Source organism: Protopterus annectens, chromosome 9.part0, assembly GCF_019279795.1.
Source record: "Protopterus annectens isolate FY-2018-M chromosome 9.part0, PAN1.0, whole genome shotgun sequence".
Taxonomy (NCBI): Eukaryota; Metazoa; Chordata; order Ceratodontiformes; family Protopteridae; genus Protopterus; species Protopterus annectens.
In genome coordinates this window covers 750,737,471-750,757,943 of record NC_056743.1, presented here as the reverse complement: position 1 = coordinate 750,757,943, position 20,473 = coordinate 750,737,471, and the positions used below count along the sequence as shown (strand labels likewise).

At 42.3% G+C, this 20,473-nt stretch overlaps 1 protein-coding gene across 2 annotated transcripts in view; it reads right to left on the bottom strand.

Moving 5' to 3' along the window:
* Window positions 1–20,473, bottom strand: part of LOC122811507 (1-phosphatidylinositol 4,5-bisphosphate phosphodiesterase delta-1-like) — a 969,949-nt gene that overhangs the window by 554,525 nt on the left and 394,951 nt on the right. For both annotated transcript variants that reach the window (XM_044083389.1, XM_044083388.1), the window contains exon 2: window positions 17,765–17,929. In XM_044083389.1, the coding sequence (XP_043939324.1) occupies window positions 17,765–17,929 (165 nt within the window). The remainder of the gene's footprint in view (window positions 1–17,764; window positions 17,930–20,473) is intronic.

The following is a 20,473-nucleotide window of genomic DNA, read 5'->3' as shown; positions in this document are numbered from 1 at the left end:
GGTACTGCTTTTGAAGAGTATTATGTTTTTTAAGTTCTTTTTAATGCCTCAGACTTGGGGTCTTATGAAAAAGGCAATTATCTGGACAAGTTGAGAACATACAAAACAGTGTTTAACAATCACACAAAATTGTAAAATAAGAAATAATTAAATTGAATAAAAAGATTCTGCAGACCGATAGACTGCTAGTGTAACATGGTACAAATCTTAATGAAAGCCTTGCTATTCCTTCAAAAAATGTTCTGCTGTTTTAGAGAACACTACTCCATGTAGACAGTTATGTGAAAAGAAAGAAGAAAATAAAGGAAACACAGCTGCTAAAGACTAACCTTCATGAATCATTGTTTTTTCCAAGGGCATAACTTTAAATGTCATGTGAAAATACTAAGAGAAAGTCACCAAGCTTAATAGCCATTTCTGAAAAAAATTCATTTTACTTATTTCATTTTTTCTTTACTACCAACATAATTGTCAGATGTTCAGAAGACTTTCCACCTCTTGAGAATCACATACTTCCAACTTTGAGAAACTGCACAATGAAGAATTCCCTAAGACAGCAAAGAGTCAGGCATATCAGACAGCGGAAAAGTATGGCCACTGATAATAAACCACAATATTTCTTAGGACAGATAAGTGGTGTTTTGTAACATATCTTCCAGACCAGCAGTACGCAGAAGAGCACCAAGAATGACTGCGACTGCCCTTTGAAATGATAATATTGTTTCTCATTTAATCAGATTTTATTAGTAAAAGGAAAACCACAGTAGCAAAACTATTCTCAAACTACCTGCTTCCTCTGGAACAACTGAATCACTATGATGAAGTACTTCACACCAACTAAACTGCAATGACTAAGAAGTGCACACACAACCACACGTTTTCACACACATACACACACTCACATGCAGACACTCATGCATACACACACACACACACACACACACACACACACACACACACACACACATGCACACAAAATACATGCTCACACACATGTAGACACTCACACATGCAGACAGGCACATGTGCACGCATGCGCACACACACACACACACACATACATACAATCACACATGCTCACACATGTACACACTCACATTTAGATACTCACATACATGCACACACAATCACACATGCTGACACACACGTATATACTCTCACATGCAGACACTTGTGCACATGCACATATACCCACAATCACACACTGTCTCTACACAGCTGTCACATGTGCCTTACTGTTTTGGTATGTACAAACACACACAAACACACACACACACACACACACACACGCACACATTTATCTCTGCAGAGCTGTTACATACTCCTCACTTCAGACACACTCACAGAAACACACACGCACACGCTCGCACACACATGCACATGAAACTACAAACACACACACTCACATACACTCCCTATACAGACCTGGCACATGCTCCTCTCTGTTGAGGTATATATACAAACATACACACACACACACACACAAACACACACACACACACACACACACACACACACACACACACACACATTGTCTCTGCAGATCTCTCACATACTCATTGCTGACATATACACATACTCCCACACACACACCCATACACACATAGTCACTGCAGATCTCTCACAAGCTCCTCACTGCTGATGTATACACCCCCCTACATACACATACTTACACATTGTCTTTGCAGAGCTGTTACATGTTCCTCACTCCTGAGGCACATTCACAAATCCACACAATCACAGGCACATAAAAACACACTCACAATATAAACACACACATACGTGTGCGCGCACACACACACACACACACACACAAACGTGCACATATTGTCTTTACAGATCTCTCACATGCTCCTCATTGCTGACATATACACATACCCCCACAAACACACACACATACACACATAGTCACTGCAGATCTCTCACAAGCTCCTCACTGCTGACGTATACACCCCCCAAACACACACACACACACATACTTACACATTGTCTTTGAAGAGCTGTCACATGTTCCTCACTCCTGAAGCACACTCACAAATCCACACAAAAACACACTCACAACATAAACACACACACACACACACACACACACACACACACACACACACACACACACACACACACACTCATCTTTGCTGCACATACTTTTTCAGTGCAATACACAAACCTGGATGCCTACTACTTCCTTTATTCATACATGTTAAAACAGACTGTGTTTATGTGCAGCCTTCTGCACATCTCTCTAACGTAATGTATTCCTGTAGCACTTATAAACACTACAGCAAATTAATATGCATCTGCACATTTACAGACAATGCCTTGTCCTAAAGATCCCAAACATGCCACTGCTACAGCATGTTCACACATGAGCTCTCAGACATGCCACTGCTACTGCATGTTATGAAGTCTCAGACATGCCACTGCTACGGCATGTTCACACATGAGCTCTCAGACATGCCACTGCTACTGCATGTTCACACATGAGGTCTCAGACATGCCACTGCTACAGCATATTCACACATGAGGTCTCAGACCTGATACTGCTACAGTGTATTCACATACAGGCTCTCAGACATGCACATCAGTTTTCAGACATGTAACTGCTACAGTGTGTTCACATATGAGCACTCACACATGCCACTGCTACAGCATGTTCACACATGAGTTCTCAGACATGCTACTGCTACAGTGTATTCAAACACAGGCTCTCAGACATCCACATGCGTTCTCAGACATGCCACTGCTACACCATGTTCATACATGAGCTCTTAAGCATACCACTGCTACACCATGTTCACACATGAGCTCTCAGACGTACCATTGCTACAGCATGTTCACACATGAGGTTTCAGACATGTCACTGCTATGGTGTGTTCATACACAGGCTCTTAGACATGCATATGAGTTCCCAGATATGTAGCTGCTACTGCACATTCACACATGAGCTCTCAGACATATCACTGCTACAGCATGTTCACATATGCGCTCTCAGACATGCCACTGCTACAGCATGTTCATGCATGACCTCTGAGATATGCCACTGCTACAGCATTTTCAAACAGGCAGTTGAGGGGTATTATTCCTACCTCAGACATCTTTGCTGAATGGATATTTTCTTGTCTTCTACGTAGACCGTGAAACTCCCTACCCCCTAACATCCGAGAACCATATTATCGCAAATGTCTGATGTAGTTAGTTAATTAGTTAGTTAGTCACTAAGTTAATGTTTGCTCTCCAGAGGAATGTGCTAGTCCAAGGATCATTTATAGGTTCATAGGTTCATAGGTAGGTACTAGGCTATCGGCCCAAGGGCCTATGTAAGCCTAGCTAGCAAGGTTCCATAGCTTACGCCACCCAAGAAAGTTATTTTCCTGTGCCACTGACCAGCAGAGACACAGATGTGATCCCCAGGGTGCATTTCCTATTTCTCATCCACTCATCAAGATTTTTCTTGAAGAGTGCTAATGAAGAAAGTACAGTTTTGTACCTACCATAAATGTAGATGTTCGAGGATCCACATTGCTGCAGTCCTAACCATTGGGTAGTCCGCTGTCCAGTCGGCCCGAATACCAAAGTATATGGCTGACGTCGGTCAAGGCGCATTAGACTGATGTCAGGACGTCAGGGTACTAATGCGCATGACCGACGTCATATCCTCAGTCTTTTCTTGCCCCAGATGTCAGAAGACCCCAAAAAGACAAGGCCCACACCAAAAACACCAAAAAGTCCTGCACCAAACATATGTACAATATATATACAAAATTACAAGAATATAGCCTAACCCACATCACCACTCCTAAACACAGAGGGGAAGGAGGGAGGGTAAATTGGACTGCAGCAATGTGGATCCTCGAACATCTACATTTATGGTAGGTACAAAACTGTACTATGTTCTTCATTCCACATTGCTGCAGTCCTAACCATTGGGTAGAATCCCAAAGCAGAGGTAAGGGAGGCTGGCAAATCATAAGGAAGCAGGAGCTGTCAACATGCCTTGCAAAATAGCTGTGGCAAAACCAGCCCTAGATTTAGAGTAGAGAGGAAGGTGGTAATGCTTAGAGAAAGTATGCACAGAACTCCAAGTAGCTGCCTCCAAAATATCCTTAGTTGCCACCCCCCTTAGAAATGCTGTTGAAGTGGCAGTAGCCCTAGTGGAATGAGGCCTAATCCCGGCTGGAATCTCCTTGCCATGATGGGAATAACAAAATGAAATGCAAAACCCAATCCACTTAGAAATAGTTTGCTTAGACACAGGCTTGCCCTGAGAACTCAAAGCAAAAGAAACAAACAACTGCTGAGACTGCCTGAAATCCTTAGTCCTGCTTAAATAATAACGCAACTGCCTATGTACATCTAAAGTGTGCAAAATCTTTTCCCGCTTATTTTGGGGATCTGCATAGAAAGTAGGCAAATGAATAGTTTGGTTTAAAGCCACACTAGAAACCACCTTAGGCATAAAGGAAGGATTAGTACGTAATGATACCCTATCCTTATGGAAAATCAAAAGGGCTCTACTGCCATAAGGGCCTGCAATTCAGAAACCCTTCTTGCAGAAGTAATAGCCAACAAAAAGCAGTCTTCCATGACAAGTATTTCAATTCAGCAGTAGCCTTGAGGCTCAAAAGGTTGTAGAGTAAGTTTCTCCAACACAAAATTGAGATCCCAAGCAGGAGTAGGAGCTCTACGTGGGGTCTTATATTCTTTGCCCCTCTAAGAAACTGCTTGAACAAAGGATGCGAAAACAATGGTGGGTCACAATCATAGTGAGCTGAAATTGCTGCAGCATGAATCTTAATGGAAGAGAAAGACAAACCTTTGTCCAATAACTCAGTAAGATATTGAAGAGCCACACTCAAATTAGGCTCAGAAATCTCCAAATTCTTTGCTGCACTCCAAAATAAAAATCTCTTCCATTTTTCTGCGTACACTTTCCTTGTACTAGGTCTTCTGGCTTCCATAATCACATTTAAAACTTGTTGAGGAAGTTGAGACCTGCCGTGTTTCAAAACAGAATATGCCAGGCTGTTAGATGAAGAGAGTGAAGCTTGACATTGAGCAGGTGACCGTCCTTCTGAGATAACAGGTGTGGAATCAAAGGTAAAGGCCATGGAGGCTTCCTTACCAGACTCCTTAGTAGTGGGTACCAGTGTTGCCGAGGCCAATCTGGAGCTATTAAAATCATCCTTGGCTTGTCTTGTCTGACCTTTAGGAGCACCTTTGGGAGAAGAGGCAGAGGTGGAAAAGCATACACATGAAGATTTTTCCAACTGAAAGAAAGAGCATCCACTTTCCAAGCTGTGTGATGAAACCCCTTTGTGCAAAACTTTGGCAGCTGGTGGTTTAGTGGAGAAGCGAACAGATCTATGTCTGGAGTTCCCCATGACACTGTCAATTTCTGAAATACATGAAGATCCAGTTTCCACTCGTGGGGATCCATGATTTGTCTGCTTAACACATCTGCTAAGGAGTTCTGTGCTCCGGCAGAAACCTTGCCTGAAGAGTTAGTTGCAAGCTGAGCGCAGTCTCCCATAAAATCATTGCTTGCCTGCATAGAGGATAAGAATGTGTTCCCCCTTGTTTGTTGATGTACCACATGACAGTTGTGTTGTCTGTTAGAATCAACACCTGCCCTGGAAGAAGTAACTCCTTGAAAGCCATTAATGCAAACTGGACTGCTAACATCTCCTTCATGTTGACATGTAGATGCTGTAGTCTGGCAGGCCACTTGTCTTGTATCCACTTTCCATTTAGATGAGCTCCCCAAGCAATGTCCGAGGCATCTGTCGTTAGAATCTGACTCGCCTCTGGCCGGGTCACAGAGAGTCCCTTGTTTAGGTGACATTCCTGAGCCCACCACAAAAATTCTTTTTGAATGCAAGGTATTATTTGAATGACAGTGTCCAAATCCTGGCAGTGCTGTGTCCATACATTTTGAGATACCATTGCAGCTTCCTCATATGCAGTTTGGCATTGGGAAGCACCAGAATACAAGATGCCATGAACCCTAAGGCTTGAAGGACTGTCCTTGCAGTCAGCCCGGACTGAAGAGATAGTTGATGGAAGTAACTGGAAAGATTCTTTTGTTTGTCCGGGGTTAAAAAGGCCATCTGGGTTGCTGTATTCAGTCTCACACCCAGAAAGCACATGTCTTGAGAGGGTACTAGACTGGACTTTATTTCGTTCACAGAATACCCTAGGCATCTTAGCACTGCTATGACATATTCCAAATGCTGTAGAAGGTCTTCCTTTTCTTGAGCCAGAATCAGGCAGTCGTCCAAGTAAGGATAGATTTGAATTCCTTTTAGCCTGAAGTAAGCTATCACTGGAGCCAGAACCTTTGTGAATACTCTGGGCAGTAGATAAGCCAAAGGGCAATGCAGAGAACTGATAATGAGAATTTCCAGCTCGAAAACGCAGATACTTTCTGCAACTTAGTCTTATAGGCACATGAAGGTAAGCTTCCTTGAGATCTAAAGTTACCATCCAGTGATCTTTGCCCAGCAGAGGTAAAAGCTGTTGTAACGTCAACATTTTGAACTTGGGAATGTCCAGATACGTGTTGAGGATAGATAAATCCAAAATTGGTCTCCACGTGTTCCCCTTCTTTGGTACTAGGAACAGGCGAGAATAAAATCCTAGGCCCCTTTCTGGTACAGGGACTGGCTGAATGGCCCCTATTTGGAGTAACAGAGAAATTTGCTTGAGAGCCTCTTCCCTTTGTGGAGGAGGAACGTCTGGCATGCCTTTGAAAGGAGGCAAGGTATGGAAATAAAACCTGTAACCGTGGTGAATGATATCCAAAACCCATCTGTCTAGAGTAATTAAATCCCAATTTTCTTTGAAAAGAGACAGTCTTCCTCCCAAAGGAGCTGCCAGACGAGAATGTACTGGCAGCTGAAAAGGCAGGTCATTGGGTCTGTTTACGAAAGGACTGACCCCTGCCCTCACCAGAAGTCTGAGCAGGAGAACTCCCTGTTCTAGGCCTAAAAGAACCTTGAGCTCTGCCCCTACCACGTCTAGACCTACCCCTAGACTGGGAATCATAAGCAGGATATGTCCATCCCTTAGTAGGCCAATTTCTGCTAAACTTCGGAGGTTGTACCTGCAAAAAATCTTTAACAGTCTGCATAGACTTAGCCTTGTCCTCCATTTTCTTTAAAACTGCTTCCACAGGCGAACCAAACAACACATCAGACTGTAAAGGAGCATCCAAAATCCTTGTCTTAACATGCTCAGCTAAATTCTGATCCCTCAACCAGGCGTGCCTGCGAAGAACAGAACCAGTGGCAGCCACCCTCGAGGAGGCCTGCACAGCATCAAAACCACATTGCAATGAATGCTTACCCACTTGTTCAGACACATGAACTAAATCCTGCAACTCTTTACACTCAATACCTTCCGCCAGAGCATCCACCTTAGATTTCAATTGTGAAAGGAGATAATTTTGATATTTTAGCATGTGAAACTGACAATTCAACGCCCTCATGGCTAAAGTGGAGGAAGTATACACTTTCTTTCCCCATCTATCCAAAGCCCTTGCCTCTTTATCAGGAGGAACAGGATTTTTAACAACAGAGGCCTTAACACCTTTAGGCCCCTGAGAAACAGTTTCAGGGTCTGCCCTAGGACTCTTAAAAGATACTTATGAGCTTCAGGCACCCTATAGTACCTATCAGGTTTAACAGGGGCAGGAGGCAAAGAATCAGGGTTCAGGAAGCCTCTGCAAAAACATCTTCCACCACATTCAAAACAGGAGGTATAGCTAAGGGCCTATGCTGGGGTAAAAACAAGAATTCCCTAAGCCTCTTCCTGGAATCAGAGAAATCTTGGCCTTCCCATTTAAAATGCTCCCTCATGGAATGCAGAGTCTCTGAAAATGAAAAATCCTCAGGAGGAGAAGCTGAAGGAGTGGAATCATCCACATCAGAATCAGAATAAGGAGGATACTCCTGCAAGTCTTCAGTCGAAGACTCAGAAGCCTCCGAACACTGCTCAAAACTCTCAAACTCAGGCTCCACCCTAGGCCTCTTATCAGGAGGGGGCATAGAACCCCTAATCATAGTAATCAAATCCTCTGCCATTTTAAGCATATGTTTCTTAGGCACAGAACCTGAAGTGCTAGGAGAAGCCCTCACTGAAGCTAAACCTGGCCTACCTCTCAAAGAAGTCTTGGAAACAGAAGGAGAGGCTCTAACCACCTTAGGAAGAGAGGGAAGTACAGCTACCTGAGAAGCCCCCTCAGCCTGGCCTACCTCCTGAGAGGGCACATCCTGTAACAGTAAAGTCTCTGCCTGAGACTCCAAAGAAACTCCTGGCAAAACCTCCGGCTCCACTGAGCCTTCTAAAGAACCGACGTCCGGGACTGCCAGTTCTTCAACTCTAGGCTTTGCTGCTTTGTCCTTGCGCTTTTTGGACGAAGCGGGCGTCGGAGCATCCGACGGCATTTTATAATTACAATGCTTCCCAAACACTAACCTGGCACAGTCTAACCTTCTCTTAATAGTGCGTTTGTTAAATCTAGCACAAGAGCGGCATCCAACAACGTCGTGCTCAGGCCCTAAACAAGGTATACACAAAGTATGGTAATCCCTATGAGGTATCTGTTTCCCACAAGAAATACAGTTATTCACTTTTTCTGACATCCGGTTAAATACTGAGGCAAGAAAAAACCAAAATGTTCCCCAACGGGGTACTTAGCCAACTTTGATTCGGTCTGAAACTCCGACTTCAGAAAATTTCAGAACGCCAACCTGCACTCGCAAAACCGCTTCTGCATCGGACCATGTGGCAAAAAAGACTGAGGATATGACGTCGGTCATGCGCATTAGTACCCTGACGTCCTGACATCAGTCTAATGCGCCTTGACCGACGTCAGCCATATACTTTGGTATTCGGGCCGACTGGACAGCGGACTACCCAATGGTTAGGACTGCAGCAATGTGGAATGAAGAACATCTTTGCTTGACATAGATGGGTAGCTTGTTCCAGAGTACAGGAAGTCTCTGGGACAGGAATATGTCCCTCCAGCATGTCCTGTTTATTGTGGTGACAAGGTTTAGGTCCCTAGAGCATGTAGCTCAGAGGGATTGGGATTTCTTTAGGTGTAGCATGTGCAACAGCTCTGGGTTTGACATAGCTTTATATGTTAGGCAGAGATCACCTCAGAGTAGGTGATATGCTACGGAGTAAAGCTGGAGTTTTTTGAGGCAGTCAGTGTAGGGCATTTGTTTGAGGCCAGTAATCCTCTTTCTGTGGTACTTCTGTGGCCTTTCCAGCTGCTGCAGATGTCTTGTGAGGTACATTCCAAAATGGGTGTTGTACTCTATAATGGGTCTAATGAGTGACGAGTAAAGGGGAACAATTACCTCTTTTTTCCTGGATGAGAACCCTTTTATGATAAGGTGTGCCACGTAGAAGGACTTCCTGACTACTGTGGTGATGTGATTATCAAAGGAGAGACTACTGTCCACCTGGGTCCCAAGGTCTCTTATCACACATTCTGTGTTAAGTAGATTGCTGCCTATGTGGTAGTTCATGGGTACAGAGTTTTTACCAAAGGGGATGACACTGCACATTTTGGCATTGAGCAGTATGTTCTTCTTTGGCAGACCTTCTATAAACATTGACTATTAACAGGCAAGAGTACATATGCCCTATTTTGAATTGAAGGTCTTCTGAAAGTCTGTATTTGTGTGTGTGTGTGTGTTTGTGTGTGTGTGTGTGTGTGTGTGTGTGTGTGTGTGTGTGTGTGTGTGTGTGTGTGTGTGTGTGTGTGTGTGTGTGTGTTCATACCTTTCAACCTCTTAGAATACAAAATCTGGACAAAGCCATAAATAATGGGGGGACAAAGGACCAAAAATAGGGGCACTTTTTAAATATTGCTCTTACAAACTTAGAACATTGACAGAATAACAGGTTTTGCATTAGCGTGAATTTTCTGAAGGATATGAAGTCTAAAACTCAAACGTCTGTCATTATTTTCTGAATTCAACCCTCAATAATTTACCAATGATTTGCCAGAAAACCACAATTTCATGAGAAATATACCAAAAATATGAAGCAAAAATATGGACATTCTGCAAAAATCTGTACAGTTGAGAAGTATGCCACAGTGTGTGTGTGTTTGTGTGTGTGTGTGTGTGTGTGTGTGTGTGTGTGTGTGTGTGTGTGTGTGTCTGTGTGTCTGTGTGTCTGTGTGTGTGTGTGTGTGTGTGTGTGTGTGTGTGTGTGTGTGTGTGTGTGTGTCTGTGTGTCTGTGTGTGTGTGTGTGTGTGTGTGTGTGTGTGTGTGTGTGTGTGTGTGTGTGTGTGTGTGTGTGTGTGTGTTTGCATGTGTGTGCACTTTTGTGTTCCATTAAGATTTATTTCATCACTTGTAGGATTGTGATTTTTACACTGTGTTATACTATACTATGCATATTACTTACTTCTGTGCACTTCTGAGCATCTGTTAGTGCACATTTCAACATATGCTAAAATAATAATTTGCTTTTATCTGTGCCTTTATGAAGTTTAATTTACTGAGCCATTGTTATATGAGTAAACCTGTGTTACAAAATGTACAGTTGTGTACACTTACCATAAATGTAGATGTTCGAGTGTATTCACTGTTGCAGTCATTACATTTGGGTAATCCTGCTGGCAGGTTGCCCTCAGTCGGCCTGAATTCCAAAGTCTTGGGTCCTGCGTCAGCTGCTGTCACCCCTTCCCTGACGTCAGGTCATCAGTGGTATAAAAGAAGCAGCTGACGCCATTTTCTTCAGTTTTTCTTGCCCCAGATGTCAGGTGCCCTCTAAAAGGGTAGCCAAAATGTATATATATATATATATATATATATATATATATATATATATATATATATATATATATAAAAAATACATGCACCAATATAAACTTTACCTTCAACTACAAGCAAATACACCACATAGGTTGTATAAATCAGAGAAGGAAAGAAAAGTTCCAGCAGAAAAAAGGGGGATGGCGGGTGGGTAACCTGGACTGTAACAGTGAATACACTCGAACATCTACATTTATGGTAAGTGTACACAACTGTACTATGTTCTTCGTGTTTCACTGTTGCAGTCATTACATTTGGGTAGAGTCCTAAAGTTGGGAGGCTGGAGCTAAATAGCATTAGGAGCAGCTATGAGGTCCAGCAGAACTGCAGTGGCAAAGCCTGCCCTGGATTTAGAGTAGAGTGGCAGATGATAGTGCTTTGTAAAGGTGTGCACTGAACTCCAAGTAACAGCCTCTAAAATGTCTTTGGTCGGTACTCCCCTGAGAAAGGCTGCTGAAGTGGCTGCAGCTCTGGTTGAATGTGGCCTAATGCCCTTAGGCACTGGCTTGCCATGGTGTAAATAGCAGAAACGAATGCAGTGGCCTATCCACTTTGAAATAGTCTGCTTTGAGATAGCCTTTCCTTGTGGTCCTGCAGCATATGCCACTAGTAATTGCTCTGTCTTCCTGAAAACTTTGGTTCTGTCCAAGTAGAATCTAAGCTGTCTGTGTACGTCTAAAGAATGCAAAATTCTCTCTCCCTTGTCCTGTGGATTTGGATAAAAAGTTGGCAGATGAATAGTTTGGTTAAGAGCCACACTGGACACCACCTTAGGCATAAATGTTGGGTTTGTCCTCAGAGAGACCCTGTCTGGATAAAAAATGATAAATGGTTCCACAGCCATGAGTGCCTGTAGCTCTGAAACTCATCTTGCAGAAGTTATTGCTAGGAGCAGAGCTGTTTTCCAAGATAAAAACTTTATATCAGCAGTAGCAGCTGGCTCAAAAGGAGGCAGGGTGAGTTTTTCCAAGACATAGTTGAGGTCCCATGCAGGTATTGGTGATCTCCTTGGAGGCCTTACATTTTTGGCTCCTCTGAGGTACTGCTTTAATAAAGGATGAGAAAAGATTGGTGGCTCTGTATTGTAATGAGCCGAAATGGCTGAGGCATGAATTTTAATTGATGAAAAGGATAGGCCTTTGTCCAGAATCTCAGTTAAGTATTGCAAAATCTGAGGAATATTTAGTACAGCTGTATCAGTTCCTTGTGCCTGTTTCCAACCACACAATCTCTTCCATTTTCCAGCATAAGATTTTCTAGTACTAGGCCTTCTGGCTTCCAAAATGACATCCAACACAGCTTTACCGAGAGGTGTGTTTTGTATGACTACATTATCCGCCATGCTGCCAGGTTTAATGTACTGAGTTGGCTGTGCAGGATCTGATTGTTTTGCTGGGACAGTAGATGAGGTATTTGAGGTAAGGCCTAAGCTGGGCATTGAGACAACTTCCTTAGGATTGGATACCAGTACTGGCGGGGCCAGTCTGGGGCAATCAGTATCATCTTTGGCTTCTCCTGTCTGACCTTTAGGAGTACCTTGAGGAGGAGAGGCAGTGGAGGAAAGGCATATACTGATAGGTTTTTCCAGCTGAAAGATAGGGTGTCCACTTTCCATGCTTGTCTGTGATAAGTCCTTGTGCAGAATCTTTTTAGTTGGTAGTTGTGAGGGGAGGCAAATAGATCTATGTCCTGGCATCCCCATTTCCTTGTTATCATAATGAAGACTTGTGGATCCAGCTGCCACTTGTGGGGATCCATGAGGTTTCTGCTTAGTTCGTCTGCCAGAGTGTTTTCCTTTCCTGGCAGGAATTGCGCCTGCAGATGTACTTGGTAAGTCAATGCTGTGCCCCACAAAGTCATGGCTAGTCTGCAAAGGGGGTAAGAATGTGTGCTCCCCTGCTTGTTTATATACCACATGACCGTGGTGTTGTCTGTCTTTATCAGTAGTTGCCCCGGATGAAGTAGGTCCTTGAAGGCTGTCAGGGCATTTTGAACAGCTAGCATCTCTTTTTGATTGATATGTAGATGCATTTGGTTTGAGGACCAAGTGCCCTGAATGCATCTTCCTGCCATGTGGACCCCCCAGGCAAAATCTGATGCATCCATTGTTAGTGTCTGCCTGGCTGGGGGTAATGTGAATGGCTGTCCCTTGTTCTGGTGACAAGCCTTTACCCACCATCGAAACTCCTGATGCAGGCAGGGAATGAGAGTAATCATTGTTTCCAGGCTGTGGCAATGTTGAGTCCAAACACATTTTAGGTACCATTGAAGTTTCCTCATATGCAGTCTTGCATATGGAATTAGTAGGATGCAGGATGTCATGAAGCCAAAGCCTGCAGAATTTTTCTTGCAGATAACTGGGCCTTTGTTGCCAACATTTTGAAATAGGAAGTCAGTTGCCTTTGTTTGTCTGGCATGAGATAAGCCATCTGGGCATTTGTATTTAAGCTTGCACCCAGGAATATTATCTCTTGAGAGGGTACTAGTTTTGATTTCTTTTCGTTGACTGTGTACCCTAGGCATGTTAGAAGTCTTTTCACAAACGCCAGATGCTGTAGAAGAATGTCCCTTGTTCTCTGCTTGAATTAGACAGTCGTCCAAGTAAGGATATATTTGTATTCCTCTTTGTCTGCAGAATGCAATTACTGGTGCCAGGCATTTTGTAAAGACCCTGGGCACAGTAGATAAGCCAAAGGGCAGTGCAGAGAATTGGTAGTGCATTGAGCCAGCCTTGAATCTGAGGTATCTTCTGCATGATTGTCTGATTGGAACATGCAGGTAGGCCTCTTTTAGGTCTAAAGTCACAAGCCAAACGTTCTTGCCCAGCATGGGCAAAAGCTGCTGCAAACTCATCATCTTGAATTTTGGTATATCCAGGAATGTGTTCAGAATAGATAGGTCCAGTATTGGCCTCCAGGCCTTGTCCTTTCTGGGTACCAAGAACAGTCTTGAGTAAAATCCTTGTCCCTGCTCTTGCTCTGGTACTTGTTAAATGGCCCCCATGTCCATAAGGGATGAAACTTGTTTTTGTGCCTCTGCCCATTGATTTTTTGGCAGATCTGGCCAGCCGTTTGCCTTTGGCAGGGTATGGAAATGGAACTTGTAGCCCTGTGACACTATATTTAGAACCCCCTTGTCCTGGGTTATATTGTGCCAATTTTGAGAAAAAAAGTGCTAATTTTCCCCGTAAGGGTGCTGCCAGGAGATAAGTGCTTGGTGCAGGCAGGGGGATGTCATTGGGACTGTTTCCTGTATGGTTGTGATTTGTCTTCTCCAACTTTGGAGGTAGAAGCACCCCATTGCTTTGACCTGTATGAACCTTGCGCCTGGGATCTGCCTCTAGGGCATCTGGATCTGCCCCTTTGAGGTCTGTCTGACACAGGAAAGGACCAGTTCTTTGTAGGCCAGTGTCTGCTAAACCTAGGTGGCTGTACGTGTAAAAAATCTTTGACAGCTTGCATAGATTTAGCTTTGTCCTCCATTTCCTTTAACACCTCTTCTGCCTTAACACCAAATAAAGTATCATTCTGTAAAGGTGCATCTAATAAATTAACTTTAACATGATCAGGCAGATTTTGTTCCTTTAACCAAGCATGCCTCCTAATTACAGAACCCGTAACTGCGGCCCTGCAGGAGGCCTCCAAAGAATCAAAACCACATTGCACAGTATGCTTTCCTACTTGTTCAGCTGCATGCAATAAATCCTGCATTTCCTTGTTTTCTGCACATTCAGAGTTTAACAACATTTTCTGTTTAAGCAATGCCATGACATGTTGCTGATATATGAAACTGACAGTTTAAGGCCCTTATAGCCAAGGTAGCAGATGTGTAAACCTTTTTTCCCCATCTATCCAGTGCCCTAGAATCTCTGTCAGAGGGGGTAGGGTTTTTTGCAGCAGAAGCCTTAACTCCTTTGGGACCCCGTGAAATAGTTTCTGGGTCTGCAGCAGGGTTTTTAAAAAGGAATTTATGAGAATCAGGAACCATGTAATATCTGTCAGGCTTAACAGGAGCTGGAGGTAAGGAGTCAGGGGTCAGACTAGACTCCGAAAACACATCATCTACAATGTCTAACACAGGTGGAATGGCTATAGGTCTGTGTTGAGGTAGTAAAAGGAAATCCCTGAGCCTCTTTTTAGATTCTGAAAAATCTTGGCTCTCCCAGTGGAAATGCTCCCTCATGGTATGCAAGGTTTCCCCAAAAGAATAGTCCTCTGGAGGAGAAGCTGAAGGTATAGATTCTTCAGCATCAGAATCATCATGGGGGAAGAGAATATTCCTGATCAGAAGAGGAATCAGAAGAAATAGAAACCTGATCTGAAGATTCATAGTCAGTCTCTTGCCTAGGCCTCTTATCAGGAGGGGGATGGGAACCCCTGATCAAGGTAATCAAGTCTTCGGCCATTTTGAGCATCTGTTTTTTGGGCATAGAGGCCTGTCCACGTGGCTCTTGAGTTTGTTTCTTTGCTTTAGAAGGTGCTTTAGTCTTTTCCTTTGATGCTGAAGTCGGTTTAATGTAAAGATGTTTAGGTCTGAATACACCCTCAGAAGCCGGTGCCTGCTCAGCGGCTCCGGACCCATCTGAGGGAATAGTGTCTGAGGCTCCAATACCTTGAGTTTCCAGCGGCATAGCTGACTCCACGTGGGAGTTGGTAGCGGCCTGCGACTCTAAAGTAGCGGGCGTCAGGGGCTGCGAAAGCATCTCACTGAGCACCAGTGACTGGCTTAGGAGAAGCTTCGTCGTCAGTTTTGGGCCTCGGTTGTTTATCTCTCTCCTTTTCTTTGCGTTTTTTGTGAACTCCGGTAGTCGTATGGCTATCCGACAACATTTCTGGATAATTAAACCGGCGTCCAAAATAGTTTAAAGCAAAATCATACCAACGCTTAATAGTGCGTTGGTTAAATCTAGCACAAAACTGACAACCAGAAACGTTGTGATCAGGGCCTAGGCAAGAAATACAGTAAGAATGAAAGTCCTTATGAGGTATTTGCTTTCCACAAGAAATACAATTATAAACTTTTTCTGACATTGGTCTGGAGCAAGAAAAAAGTTTCCCCAATGGGGTACTTAGATTTATTAAAGACTTTGGGTCTGAAACTCAAACATGAAAATCGCAGGAGTCGGCCGACCGGCACTTGTGAACTGCTTCTGCATCGGGCACTGCGCGTCAAGAAAGACTGAAGAAAATGGCGTTGGCTGCTTCTTTTATACCCCTGATGACCTGACATCAGGGAAGGGGCAACAGCAGCCGACGCAGGACCCAAGACTTTGGAATTCAAGACAACTGAGGGCAACCTGCCAGCAGGATTACCCAAATGTAATGACTGCAACAGTAAAACATGAAGAACATGTGTCGTTATATCATGTCTTTTATAGCTATAGCTATATGAGGCCCAAGTCTTGCTTGAGTAAGTTCCAGCAATTTCAGACCACTTTTCTCACTGACAAAATAAATAACATTTTTTTTAATAAATCTTCTAGCCCAGCACTAGCATGAGAGTGGGAATGATGCTAAACATAAAACAGGCCACTAAAATACCAACATCAACCTTTAAACCAGAATTACAACTGCAGACTACAGTATCTATATGAAAGGTAACACAGTTCTTTCCATAACAAGCTTAAGCTAAAAGGTACTGCATGCCAACATGGAGAAAAGTTCTGTTCTATGGAAAAGCTGTGCTATCAGACAGCTGGTTATCAAATGTTATGAGTTGTTATTTTAAAGGTACTTTACTTGGTACTGAAACAATCTCCTCTGTACACACAAAAATAAAGATACACTTTTTGTCAATGCCAAGAAAAACAAAAACACAGTACACACAACACAGCTCAAAAAAAAGCTTATGTAAGACCAATTGGAATAGTAGTAAATGTGTTTCCTTCCCTGCTCACGGTGCAAGGTTTGATCCTGGCTACTGGTACAAATTTCATAGATTTAAAAAACATCTATAAAAAAAAAGTACACTATTATTCAACCAAATATGTCTAACTCATTTTTTAGCATGAAACACACTGACACTAGCTCTCTTTTCAGGTACCTGTAATGGCAGCACAACACACCTCCGAGGACTAGCCAATGCGCACGTATCATAACAAAGGCACCTTTCACAGCATACTGCACATACAGACAAATGCAAGAACACAATGTATTCACTCTGCCAGATGTAACTAAATACTATGGCGTTGTTATTGAAAATCCTACATCTCTATTTACAGGTTCAAAACCACTGCTGAATATTTAATTGCATGAAATGACAACAGGAAGAAAAACACATATATTTCATTAACAATGGTACACCAAATGCATTGAATCTGTATAAATGCAGTCAGCTGTGCAGTTTAATTTCTGTAGCAAAGCATTTCTTAACATGGTCTTTAGAGATACATATCACATACTGCAGTAGCAAATATTTTTAAGTGAAATACAGCCTTTACAAGGCATATCACAAGTCAATAATGCATTTCCTTGGGCTATAACTTAGTGGCCTCATATCTTATTATAAATAACGGACCTGCCTTAAAATGTTATGAATTCAACACTTGCCATAGTTTTTGCTTAAAGCAGGACTATCCACTAGTTTTTAAGATGTTATGTATCCATATGCATAATCTATAAGCTTCACTTGACTCATTCTCAAACCATGATACTATGAAAGTCAGACCTAAATTATTTTTTATAATAACAAATAGCTAATATAATAACATATTTATCACCATGTTACTTTTAATACACTTCACAGAATAAAAACTGGTGTGCTTTTATGTACAGATATGAGTTCTTGTTATTTTTTAAAAGGTTCAGCAGTGAAACAAATCAAGTAGGAAATAAAGTGATATTAGAGATGTTTCATGGATACAGCAACTTCACAAATGGGAAAGGCTATTTCTTGTTAAACAAAGGCAACGTACAAAAAGTATACTTACAGGTCTGCGAATCAGGCGATTTCAGGATCTTGGACGATTCATGCCAGACTGTCTTACAGTCATCCTGAAGTTTGTAAAGTCTTTGTTTCTTCCACTTGCTAGACTTGATCTTACACATTTTGCTGCCTTTCAGTAGGTGCTGTAGGTCAGCATCTTGATGCAAACCTAGTAACACAATAAGCCAAAAGTTAGGGCTACACATAAACTGAATGTGCTGAAGGTTACAATGTAACATATGCTAACACTGTATAGAGACAGTCATGGGATTTGTTTACAAACATAACTAGCTACACAGTTATTGTCAATTTCTAAAATTTCTAGACCATACTAAGGGAACTTGAATGCCCCGGTGGTACGGCGGTAGCGTTGTTACCTCACAGCAAGAGGTTCTCCTGTTCGATTCTCGGCTTGGCTTTGGAGTGCCTTCTGTGTGGAGTCTGCATGTCCTCCCCGCGGTTGGGTAGCGTTCGAAAGACATGTGTGCATAAATGGGCGTGCCTTCATTGAAGGTTGGGCATTGAGCTGGCACCTCGGTGTTTCGTAAAAAATTTACTGCCAATCATTAGCGGACCGGAGTTCCGCTGTGGCGACCCCTTACCGGGAAAAAGCCAAAAGACAAACAACAACAACTAAGGAAACTTGAAATCTCCAGTTTTCTTTTGTATCGCAAATGTATGTCAAAAGGTAATGTGCTGACCCTATGAACAGGCAGTTGGCTTAGAGCATTAAGGACCTGGTCAGCGTGGTCCAGAGGTACATTTGATTCCATTGGCATCCATTGTCTCACTTTGTTGACAGCAAGTCACTTAGCCATACACTGCTCCTAGGCTTAGCCTGAGAAAGATCTATGGAGAGCAGTGCTCTATCCTGGAAAACAAATGCAAATAAGAAGGATTACCTGTCTGTCTCTATGTCTACTTGGAGTACATGTACATGTCTCGCAGTGGATTGGCATTCTACAAGACTAGTTTTCTGACATTATGACTATTGCTTGCTCTGATAAGTTCCAACGCCCCCAAACAATGAACAAGATAAAGGAGATGTCAGGGAATAAATGTTGTTTGAATTTCATGCCATGCCCATAACAATATAAAATAAAGAAACAATATACAAACCAGCTGCATTAACCTTCTGAAACATTTTAATTTCACTGTCATGTCAACACTAATCAAATTTATGCAGAAACAAAAACAAAAACATTTATTTCAGAGCTGTGCCCAGCATCAAACACTCACTGAGTTTTACTTGTATTCATAACAGGCACCCTCAGTAGGAGAACTTGCTGAGACCTGAAAGGAATGTCCACCTCTAGCAGCAAGAAGCATAATTATTATTGATATTACCAGAATCATTATTGATGTTACTAGAAATACTTGGTTTTATTTTTTGTCTTATATGGTTAAGCTGCACTTTCAAGCAAGGCACATAGCCAGTAGCTGGAAGGGATCACTGTTAACAACTGAGAGACCCCAAAACTACAGGTTCTGAATTTCTGAAAAGTAAACTGTAAAATACCACTAATAATAATAATAATGAAATGTGATTTTTTTCAAGCTTGCTGTTCAATTGAAGCATTTTTTAAGACCACTGAAGCACTTTTGCAGGACAGCATCACCCGCTGCACCCAATACTCTTGCTATTATAAAATAACTCCAAGATCTCTGTATCTTAAAGTAGGGAAAATACTCTTGTATACCACAACTTCAGAGTATAAAACTGCCTTATTTGCACCTGCAGCTCTGCTATTACAAAGGATGTAGTTACAGTTCTTGGAATTTTATTTGGCATTTGTCTGAAAGTGTATAAAAATACAGTAAAAATTAGGTTTACATCAGTCAATTGGCTGCACTTTCAGAACAATCGACGATATTTGGGTGAAAACACTTTCACTGACAGAGGCATTCTCTTTTCTGATCCACGTTTGTGTGTCAACGAGGAACAGACTGATTAATGCAGGCATTAGAGATAGAACATCAAGTTATGATGTTGGCAAAAGCCGTACCAAGTCTTAGGAAGATCATTACTGGAAAAAAGATAATTACACAATTGTCAAGGATGTTATAGTGTTACTATGGATAGCACAAAAATGACTTACCTACACAGGTGCTTTTATGTGCAAAGGACAGGGATAGGCTGTGCCTAGACTAAATAAAAGAATGTCACTAAATATAAGTGACACAACTGCCATTACCAGGGACAGCACCAAAGGGAACAGCTATGAACTTGTGCTGGTTTTTTTCATGTACAAAAGATGGATAATTATAAAGAATAATGTAGTTAACAGTTTCTCCCTGAGGTTGTAGGATTTATGAATTACATCAGAAATGACAAAAATAAGTACCAAAGACACCATCACCTTCACATATCTGCTACATGGAGGCAGCCATATTGTGTCACAATCCAGGTGTATTGCACTAAAAGGATAAATCACATCTATTGGTTAATCACTTTGGTTAACTACTTGGTAACAATCCCAAAAAATTAAACACGTAGTTAGCAGATGCTGCAATGTCCCAAAGCCTGAAGTAAGACAAACATAAAAGACACAACTAGAACAAACAGATTGAAAGAATTTTAACCATCTACAGCACATGTTTACTAGAACTGTGAATAAGACTGTCTTGTGAATTCAGTTTGAACTGTCTTGAGCAACCTACCGCTTGAGTGAAACATAGGTTCATAGGTAGGTACTAGGCTATCGGCCCAAGG